This window comes from Herpailurus yagouaroundi, unplaced genomic scaffold, assembly GCF_014898765.1.
Source record: "Herpailurus yagouaroundi ecotype Mexico unplaced genomic scaffold, PumYag 248, whole genome shotgun sequence".
Lineage (NCBI taxonomy): Eukaryota > Metazoa > Chordata > Mammalia > Carnivora > Felidae > Herpailurus > Herpailurus yagouaroundi.
Genome location: NW_024412465.1, coordinates 5,052,504 through 5,063,458, shown reverse-complemented (window position 1 = coordinate 5,063,458; position 10,955 = coordinate 5,052,504). Strand labels below are relative to the sequence as shown.

At 53.1% G+C, this 10,955-nt stretch overlaps 1 protein-coding gene across 3 annotated transcripts in view; it reads right to left on the bottom strand.

Moving 5' to 3' along the window:
* The window catches only part of ARSD (arylsulfatase D), a 22,516-nt gene extending 12,442 nt beyond the window's left edge, over window positions 1-10,074 (bottom strand). Inside the window, exons 1-3 of one of the 3 annotated variants that reach the window (XM_040460167.1) lie at window positions 9,959-10,074; window positions 8,090-8,239; window positions 1,353-1,474 (exon numbers count right to left, since the gene is read on the bottom strand). In XM_040460167.1, coding sequence (XP_040316101.1) covers window positions 1,353-1,474; window positions 8,090-8,239; window positions 9,959-10,002 — 316 coding nt within the window. In that variant the 5' untranslated portion in view covers window positions 10,003-10,074. Of the gene's footprint in view, window positions 1-1,352; window positions 1,475-8,089; window positions 8,240-8,678; window positions 9,011-9,958 lie in introns of those variants that run through there. The other 2 variants (XM_040460168.1, XM_040460170.1) reach the window with 2 other exon arrangements.
* Window positions 10,075-10,955: the final 881 nt, after the last annotated feature.

Below are 10,955 nucleotides of genomic sequence, written 5' to 3'. Positions count from 1 at the left end.
TCACCCAACATATATTCTATCAATCCATCCATCCATCCATCCATCCACCCATCCATACATCATGTCTATCTATCTATCTATCTATCTATCTATCTATCTATCTATCATCTTTCCATGATCTATGTCAGTGTTTCCCAACCAAAGACAATTCTACCCCCCAGAGAATACTTGGCAATGCCTGGAGGTATTTTTGGTTGTCACAATTTGGTGGGGAAAGTGGGTGCTACTAGCCTCTAGCCGACCCCTAACCACACAGAATGTGACTATGTTTGAAGATAAGGTCTTAAAGAGGTAAAATGAAGTCAGTAGAGTAGGCCCTGATCCCATAGGACTGGTGTCCTTTTAAGAAAAGAAGATGAGAACACAGACACGCACAGAGGGATGACCACATGAGGACACAGGGAGAACATGGTGTCTGCACGCTGAGAAGAGAGGCCTCAGGAGGAACCAGCCTCAGCCCCACCTGCTTCTTGGACTCCCAGCCTCCAGGACTGGTGAGAAAATTCATCTCTGTTGTTGAGGCTGCCACACCTGTGGCGTTCCATGTGGCATCTCAAACAGCCCAATACAACAATATTCCAATACGTGAATATACCAGGTTATTAACCCACTCTTCTGCTGATGAACTGTCTCCGTGTTTGCATCTTACAAACAGTGCTGCTGTGAACGTTCTCATTCCATCTTTTGTGGAACATGCCTGTGTGTCCATATTGGGCACATACTCAGGAACTGCTGGGTCACAGGGTACGCATGCATTTAGCTTAAGCAGACACTGAGAATCAAATCATGGCCCCTTCCTACATCCTTGAAGTTCATCACACCAACCTCTTCCTTGTCCTTTTCTGACCCTGACCATCTTGCTTCCCCCTTATGAGGACCTTTGTCATGACACTGGACACCTGGATAATCTAAGATAACTTTCCCATCTCAAGATCCTTGATTTAATCCTATCTCCAAAGTCCCCTTTGCCATATAAAGGAACATTCGTCACTTCTGGGAATTACAATGTGGGATCTTTGGAGACCCTCATTCAGCCCCTATACACTCACCCAGAGCCTGTCTGAAATCATGACTGCACGTCAAGATTGACTAAAATATTTAGACAACTAAACACAATGTCAAACATAGTCAACTACCCTTGGAGAGTTTCAGCCTTGGAATTCCCAGTCGACCCAATCATTGCATGACTATATAAAACACAGTATTCTTCATGTAATTACAAGGTGATGCCTCTGCAGATTATATTTGCACCGTTTCCCCTGGATCTCAAGCATTGCTAATAATATTGAAGATGAGAAATGAGTGGCGGTAGGTAGACATACCCCTTTCTCGATTGTCCCAACAACACCGACCTGATCTGAAGGAGTGCCTCCCCGTGAGGAAGGAAGATCTGCTCGGGGTGCACAGGGGGGCGGCCGCCAAGTGCTGGGTGAGCCTCATGCCTTCCTCTGCAAGCCGGTCGATATTGGGTGTCCTGAGCAAACCACACAGACAATCACTGTCAGGACGGGGACATGCATTCAGCTTATGGGGATCCATGCACTGGAAGGTACTGGCAGAGTGCATTTCTATAGGTTTTAGAAGTAATTACATATGGTGTCTTGCAGAGGCAGATGGACCCACCCCCAAAACAACCAGCATGAGCACATGCATTGAGTACTGCTTGCTATAAAAGATGCGGGGCCCTTGCCCTGGGGTCCTCAGCTGGAGCCCAACCCACTGCCTGTATATCCAACATCTGAGCCCACTGCGTCACCAGAGGGTCTTGGGGGTCAGGAACAAGCTTCCCCTGATACCCATTGCTGTTCTGTGAGCATGCTCTGTTCTACATACAGGAAATGGTCTTCCCAATCGAATGGGGACAAAGTGCCCCTTTCCTGCCTAGACCACCAAGTTTTTGTGCGGATGGGTTATAAATAGCAGAGAGCAAGTGGATTAGAGAGAGAGAGAGGACGACAGGAAGACCAAGGCCACTGGCTGGAATAGAATCTGCAAAAGCCAATACCTAAAACTTCCTTATGGGCAAGTGGTCCAAAAGCCAATGACCTCAAGGTGAAAGGGATCTTTGGACAGTATTGGAGGCATGGGTGGAGGGCTTCCTAGCTGAGATTAAGAGTATTGGTGGAGGATTCTGGGAGTCGAGTGTGGTCCAAAACCATTATCTACAGGGGAGAAGAGCCTTAAAGTTCCCTGTTCACCCAGTGCTGCAGGAGGAGCAGGCTGAAGTGACTGTGGCTTTGTTGAGGGGGAATGGGCAGCCCCGGGCTGAGTCATGGCACTAATGGGCGCTATTTTCTTGTACATAAGGCACACCCCAAGCCCTGTGACACTGACTGCTTGCTAGTGGGGGGTTCCAGGTGTCCCAGAGGGTCCGTGTCCATGGGTTGCATGGACAGAGGATAGAAACAAGATGAGCTGTGAAGGAACAAGAGGTCAACTGAAGGACCTCTGTGAGTTGGTGGGCGTCCCAAAGTCCTAGTGTGGGTTTTCAGCTTCAAGAACGTGAGGCGAATCAAGACCACCACCGAGACCATCCTCTGAATGCTGCACTAAGTACCTTTCTTTCTAACTCGAATGGTGTTTCACCTTTTGAAGAACACATTTTTAGTTTTACTTTTGTTTTTGTTTCGGTCCCTTTGATTGAACATGGTACATGTTGTCTGAAAAAAAAAAAACATGAAAAATTAAATGTATTCGTCAAAACCCTCAAGGCCAGTGAAGCATAAAGGTAACGGGCAAGAGGATCGTTTTCAAAAGATGTTCGTTGTTAAGGTGTAAACTTCTGAGTTGGTGTAGTAATTTTAGGGGTCATTACAGCGAAAAGCTGCATTTTGAGACACCCTGTGTTATCTTTAGCCCTGGCGATTTCTCGGCCAATGGAGCGATCTCCCCGTTTGCGAGGAGACAAGCAACATCTGCAGGTTGAACCCCTCACCCTTGGTCATGGAGCTAGAAAGTGCCAAAGGAGGGCTTAATGCCAAATCCGTTTGACTTAAAAAAAAAAATCCAGAGTGTGCCGTACTGGGCATTGTGACTCAAGCATCTTAGATATCGGGGGTCACATCTGGTATGAGTCATGGATTTTCTGATTGTTTACTATGGGGGACCGGGCCCCGGTGCCAGGCTGAGACCGGGTTGAGCAACGTTCCCCGTTGACTCAAGCCAACCCGGTGGTTCCCCCTCCCATTCCCCACTTTCAAGGGCATACGAAAGCCTTGTCAAGGCTGAGAGAGTTAATTCCTGAAGCCCGTGGGCTGCAGGTGTTGGCAGTAATGCTACCTCCCTTTTTCTACCCCGAGTCAGATAGAAACAAACATGGGAATTGTGTTTTGCTAGCAATCTTATCAACAAGGTCTTGTGACCCGTCTAGAAAATGCACAAGAAACACAGAACTAAATGTTTTGGTTGGCAGCGATTATGTGAAACCTGTTTATTCTTAGAACGGCCTGACCCATAAGAGTCTGGATATAAAAGATTGTGTATAGCAACAATAAAGCCGTCACTTGGGCCATCAGCCCAGGGGACCCTCCTGTTCCCACACTTTCTCTTCTCTCTTTTTTTCTTGCATTCCCCTACCCTCAGGACCCTGACCTCGGTGTTTGTCGCACCGGTCGCGACAGTTTACAATCACCCATCCACTTTGTGACCGTGGCAGCCTTTTTCCTGATCGCTTTGTTCCTGTTGGAAGGCAGGGAGTGCCCCTCACCCTCTTGTGTGTAAGCTGATACCTGAGCTCCATCAGCTGTGACTTCCAGGCCCTCCCTGCCTGCCCAGAAACCAAAGGGGAAGCTCAGACACCTGCTCCTCAGGGCAACTGCTGGGGCCCTGCCCAGCCTCTGTTTCCAAAGAACAGCTGTGTCAATGTCATTCAAGATAGTTCTGACTGCTTTGACTCATATTTTAATTGCAATCAACTGAGATATAACTGTTGTTGTTAAAAAGCACCCATTCTGTACTCATGCTGGTTGTTTTCAATAACCCAATTGTAGAAATTTACTTTTCTTTTCTTTTTTTTTTTTTTTTTTTGGCTCAGCTATGAACACGATTTGCAAGGGGCTTATAGGATTCTACCAATTAAATATAATTTTGTTAGCGATGACCTATTTTTCACAGTTGACAAAAAGTTCTCTCCAGTTTGATATCCCAAAGTCCAACTATGTATCTATTATCTACAAATTTATGTATCATTTATCTGTCCATCCTTCATCTATCTTTCCATCCATCTATCCAACCATCCACCAATTTTCCATCCATCCATCCATCCATCCATCCTTCTATCCACCTGATGAGGGAGCATAAGGCGAACTGAGACTCGGCACACAGCTCCCTGCCCAGGTGGGACATGTGTGACATTCCTCAGGCACCCCTTGATGCTCAAAAACAAAGTAAAGGAAAGAAAACAAATGGTTAACTGATCGAGATCACAGTCATGCAAGACAGGAGTCTTGATCAGTTTAAAAATGTCTTAGTACATTACAAGAAAAAGGCAACCCTATCAATAGCCTCATCTCCAGAACCCTATAGACTGTTTCCTGGAGCCCCAATATCACCCTCCCCTCCATCACGATGTAGGGAACAAAGGCAAGAAGGAAATGGTAGATATAATGAAATTTCCTTATAACCTACAGCCCATTGACAGATACTTGAGGTAAGTACAGAGTAGAACATTTCTCCAGGAAACCCCTACCTCCTAATGTTAACGCCTTACTAGAGGAAAAACCACCTTAACTTGACAATAGCAAGGTCTCAGCTATCTTAGGAGTCCTCTTTAGCATACCAAAGTCCTTCTGGAGGCCTCCCTTCTGCTTTTACCTCCCCCAACTCCATAGTATATAACCAGTCACTCTTCACAACCCCAGTACAGCTCTTTCTGTGGGTCCTGTCCTGTGCTTTAATAAAATCACATTTTTGCACCAAAGATGTCTCAAGAATTCTTTGTTAGCCATTGGCTCCGGACCCCACCATCACTCCAGAATCCCATAACATCTCTCCCTCCCTCCATCCACCTTTCCTTCCATCCATCCATCCATGTATCCACCCACCCATCCATCCCTCCATCCATCCATCCATCTGTCCATCCATCCATCCATACATCCGTCTATCACATCCAGCCAGCCAGCCATTCAGTCTGTCCATCCATCCATCCATCCATCCATCACATCCAGCCAGCCAGCCAGCTATTCAGTCTCTCCATCCAACCATCCACCAATTTTCCATCCATCCATCCATCCATCCATCCAACCTTCCTTCCATCCATCAATCATTTGTCTGTCTATCTCTTTTCTATCAAGTATTTATCTCTTACACATGTCTTTATGTTGTGGAACAGAATGTGAAACACTACAGGTTTCAACTTCAGCATGGAAATCTTCTCCTGCAGAATCTCATTCCTTCACTTGTTAAAAGATAACCTTAAAACAGGAAAAATGCTTATATGTGTGTGTGTGTGTGTGTGTGTGTGTGTATGTGTATACACACACACACATATATTGCCAAATATATATATATATATGTTGATTGCCAAATATAGTCTTACAGTATTATTCTCAAATGCCTTTCATTTTTTATACATCCTTTTTCTTTTAACTAGGCATTCCGAAGCCGGGTTGGGGTCACAGAGCCAGTCCTGGGACTCCCTCTTCTGTCCTGACCTCCTGTACCCCCTCAGTGCCTACACACTCATTACACACCTCGTGGGTTCTCAACGTCCTTTTCTCACGAGGCCAAGCGTCTGGGATATTGCGTTGCCACCACTGAGTGTCCTGTACGCAGCGAGGGAGAACCGGTGTTTCAAACAAGCAGAAGTGAGTCTGGACGCACCTCTCTACGGGGTCCTCAAGGTCTGCTCCGTCCATCAGAGATACTTCGGGGTTTCATGGTTTGGAACAAAGGTCAGCACACTATGGCCAAATCTGGCCCTAGCTCTGTTCTTAGGGGTCCCCGTGGAGCTAAGAACTTTTTAAGATGTGTCACGAGTTAGAAAAAATGAAAAGGGAAGAAGGGAGGGTGTGAAACACAGATCCGGTGTGGCCCACACAAGGTACCAGAGTGCTGTGTAGCTGACCCCTGATTTAGAACGCGAGCATCTTCTAGTGTATTTAGACATACGCACCGAACGCCGAGGCGGCTGGAAAGAATGATATGGGGCTGATTTACTACCGGAGGGAGAATGGCCTATGTGTCAGATGGGTTGGAGGGATTTCGTCGCAAATCACTGAACGATGAAGTGAAGGAATGGAACCACGTCGCCATGAACCCAATGACAGTTTCTCTAAATCGTGTGGTTCTTACACAAAAGTTAAGTCTTCTAGGGGCGCCGGGATGGCTCCATTGGTTCAGCGCCCAACTCTTGATTTCAGCTCAGGTCATGATCTCACAGTCCGTGAGTTGGAGCCCACATTTCATACAGACGGACCTGGAGGGGCACGGCCCCCACGTCTGCAAGAGAACATCTTTGTGGGCTAAAAATCAAAGGTGCTGCTCCTAGGGGTGGGAATGGCCAGGCAATCCCAGGGTCTGGGTACTTTTGTTAATTACTTTCTTTTTTTTTTAAATATATTTTTAAGTTTATTCATTTTGAGAGAGAGAGAGTGTGTAAGCAATGGAGGAGTCCAACGCAAGACTCGAACTCACCAACTGTGAGATGACCACCTGAGCCACAATCAAGAGTCGGATGCTTAACGGACTGAACCGACCAATTTCTTCATGGCGGTTTTCTGAGCCCCAAACCCGAAGGCTACAGAAGGTCCCGAGGGGTTAGGGATGCATCGCATGAATTCCGGGGGCCATGATTCAGTCCATCACAGGAGAGGGGGGCGATGGTTAAGAGAAAGCAAAGGGTTCCCTGGGGGCATAAAATTGTCCTAAACTGGTTTGTGTCGATGGATGCCCATCTCTGAAGATCCAGAAGACGATGAATTGCCCACGTTCGGTGGCTGAATCGTCCGCCCTGCGCAGGCTCCGCGTGGGAAAGAAGCAGCATGGACACAAGGGTTTCTCCTGGTGTGGACAGGCCGCTGGGAAAGAGGGTGGCCCCGGTCTGTGTAGGTCAGCCCTAAGGTGGGCACCTACTGCAAGGCGGACGTGTGTGAATCTGCGGGGGGGGGGGGGGGGGGGCATCCTAAAGGAAATGCTCACAGAAGGAGTGAGATGCTTTCTTCCCTTTTGTCCTTCTGCACGGAGCCAAGCAGGCAAACGTGCCCCTGGGAGCACGCACACCCTGAATACGCACTAAGCTCCCTGCGGTGGATGAACCACAGCCCCGGGGCAGATCGGCACAGTCCTAATCCCCCAGTATTTATTTGTGAATAGGAATTTACCCCGGAGTGGGGACTTGAGAGATGTAACTAGTTAAGGATCTGAGATGAGCTCATCCTGGATGAGGGTGGGCCCTGAATCCAATGACAGGTGTCCTTGTAAGAGTCAGAAGAGAGACACAGACACAGAGAAGCCGCGTGAAGGTGGAGGCAGAGACGGGAGGGAGGCAGCCACGAGCCCAGGGATGCCTGGAGCCCCAGAAGCTGGAAGAGGCAGGAAGGACCCTCCCCTGCAGCCTCAAGAGAGAGTGTGATCCTGCCCCCTTGAATCTCAGTGGTCCTGCCCCTCCCGGATATCTGTGGTCTTGCCCTGCCTGGATCTCAGTGGCCCTGCCTTGCCTGGATCTCAGGGTTCCTGCCCTGCCTGGATTTCAGTGGTCCTACCCCTTCTGGATCTCAGTGGCCCTGCCCTGCCTGGATCTCAGCAGCCCTGCCCTGCCTGGATCTCAGCGGTCCTGCCTTGCCTGGGTCTCCACAGCCCTGTCCTGCCTGGATCTCAGCAGTCCTGGTCTCCCGGATGGAGAGAGAATACAGTCCTGTTGCCTAAGATTCCTCCTTTAGGAAGGAGGCAGCCCTAGGGTAGGAATACACCCACTCACCCGAGTGCTGTGTTGTTTGAAAAGTTTGGGATCCTGCTTCCCTATGTAAAAGCAATTTTTCAGTGTTCAGATCTGATGCTCTAAGGAATCACCACTATAGGCAGATGTTAAACGCATCATTTGGCCAAATACACCCCCCACCACACAGGCAAACACAACAGCTGGACTGGGTACCTCAGGGTATTGTTTCCATAGCAACCAAGATCCCCAATGCCAAGATCATCTGCCATTATCAGTAGAATATTGGGTTTAGAGGCATTTGCTGCTTGGAACCCCGAAGTCCTCAGAAGCAAACTGAGACTGAGTAGAACCCACCAAGAGTCCCTGGAGACAGAAACAAAAGGGGAAAATTAGGGGTTGGGACTGGGAAGGTTAGGGGAGTGACATTTCAAAGCACGCTGCTGGGGGGGCTCGAGCATCTCCACCAAATTAGGATTCACCCCAAGGGCCTGTACCCGGGTCCTGGGTTCCTTTCCTCCCGCTGCCTTGCTTTGTAACACCCATCCCCAGAACACTTGAACCCACTGGGGTCTGGTTGTGAAAGTTAGGGTCTGCCCGAGTGAGGTTTCTTCCGGTGAATTAACCCAGGCCCGTCCTGCCGACCCCTTGGTAATGAGGCCACTTCTGTGAGGTTCTTTCTAAAGGACTTGCGTTCAGGGCCTCGCCTTCAGCCTTTCAGGGTGCCAAGTGGGCTCGGGTGCGCCAGGCGTCCCACAAGCGACCCCGCAGGAGGGAGAGGGTCTAGGCAGCCGGGGCAACTTACATTTCAAAAGGCAGCATGTGGGATTAAAAGCACCCCAGGCGCGACAGGGAGATGATGAGACCCAGTAGTTACAACACGGACTTGTAGCGCATGGCGCCGGGGAGGCCGGGACGCACCGCTGACCCCGCGTGGAAGGGACCTGGAGCGTCCCCGACGCGGATCCCGCCCCAGAACCGAGGGGGCGCCTGGGGACCGGGGGCGCCCTGATCCCCATTCCTGGCTCCTGGCTGGCAGCTGGAGCGTGCGCCGGGGTCCCCGGCAGGGCCCCCAGGGCTGTCTGGTCCCTCCATTGCGCTCCGGTGCGCCCGCAGTCCGGGGAGGGAACAAGCGGACAGAGGGAGCGCGACCGGGCGCAGGCGGAGCAGGGAAGGGGCGGGCCCGGCGCGTCTTCGAGGGCGGCGTGGTGGTGGTGGGGGGGCGGGGGGGACACACGGTAGCGCGCGGGCTGGGGACCCGGGAGGACTGGGCCTGTGTCGCGCTGGTCGTGGGGACACGGGTGCGCGCGGGCTGGGGACCCGGGAGGACTGGGCCTGTGTCGTGCTGGGGGTGGGGACACGGGTGCGCGCGGGCTGGGGACCCGGGAGGACTGGGCCTGTGTCGCGTTGGGGGTGGGGACAGACGCCTGCGCGCGGGCTGGGGACGGGGCGGGACCGAGCAGGAAGGAGGAAGCGGCGCCCTGAGGGGGGCGGGGACTGGGGTTTGGACCGGACGTGTGTCCGAGGGGGGAGGGTTCCGCCGTGCTGGGGTGGGGGGCGGGGACGGAACAGGGTGGGGGATGGGCCGTGGCCTGGGGGGCCAAGGGGCTGTGCTCCGTGGGGACGCCGCCCGGCTGTTGGGGGGGTAAGAGACCCAAGGGGGGGTAGGTGGGACCGGTCTCTGCCATTTGGGGACAAGGCCGCGCTCCGGGGGTAGGAGAGGGCTTTGGCGGGGGAAGGGGGGTACTCGGGGCCCAGGGGGGTGTCCCAGGCAGTGGGGGTGGGGGCACGGCCGGCCGCGCTCTGCCGGGGCGTGGTCTGTGAGGACCCTCCGGGTGTTCCCTTGCCTCTCGAGGCCCCTCCCCTCCCCTCCCCGCGTCCTGTGGCCTCCCCCCACCCCCCAATAAGGCTGGCTCTCGGGTCCAGCAGCCGACAGTCGGCGGGAGGGGCCTCCAGCTGGGTTTTGGAGGCGCACCCCCGCCCGGCCCGCCCGGCCGGCCCCGGACTCGCGCTCGCCCAGGTGCAACCCCTCCCCCAGCGCCCCCATCTCCGTCCCAAGTGGCCGCGTCCCCGGGCCCCGAGCACCTGGCAGCGGGCGCGGCGCGTCCCCTCCGAGCCCTGGGTCCCATGGCCGCGCGCGGGCCGGGCGCACAGGACCGTGTCCCCAGCTGAGCCCTCCGGGGAGCAAGGCCGCGCCCCGCCCCAACCCGCTCGATCCGCAGGCGCCCGGGGGCCTCCGGGAATTGATCTCGGAAACAGGTTTTCCGGGGTCCGGCCGCCTCCGGGCGGGCACCCCGGAGACTGGGGTGCAGGAGGGGAGGGGATGATTCCTCCTGGCTGGGCCTGGGCACGGGGAGCCTCCGGCAGGCCTCGGCCAGCGACCCCCGCTTGCCAGCGAGTTCTGGAAAGGTCTGGGGACTGACGGCGTGCAGGCAAGCAGGCAGGATGTGAATGCCAGGGTCCTGGACGCGGACTCCTACTCTGTGTCCAAGTTTGGGGGGGTGTGGAGAATGTGAGCGGGGCTACTTAGTTCCCGTGTTATCCTTCCAGCTCAGTTCTGCATTTGGGGGAGATAGGAATTGGGAATGAACGTTGCCCGCTAGCTTGGGAGTGGGCCTAGTTTGCCCTACCGCCCCCGTCCCTGCCCGCGCCTTGCTGGGGGGCTTCCGGCCTGCAGAGCTTTGGAAGAATACATTTCTGTGGTTTAAGCTGCGTCCTCCGTGGTTCCTTGCAGATGCTGGGCTCAGGGGAGGGTCACAGGCGGGAACTAGGGGTCTGTGTGTGTGCACCGACAGGCAGTTGCGCACGGAGTCTGGAGTAAAGGCCCCGTCCTGCCGGTGTCCCGTCCCGGGCAGGTGCGGTGCAAAGCCAGCCAGCAAGGAAGGTTGGTCATCGTGCAGTGACCTTCCAACACGGAGCCGAAGGACGTGCAATTCTCAGCACAGCCCCCAAATTCTGGGTGTCTCTAAATCACTGGGGCATTTGTTCACCAAGAATAATGATCCGCCCGTGCCCTTTGAACCGGCCCGACTCCCACGCTTTCGGGGTGTCGTTGATTATATTGGGTGCGCACCTGCTCTTT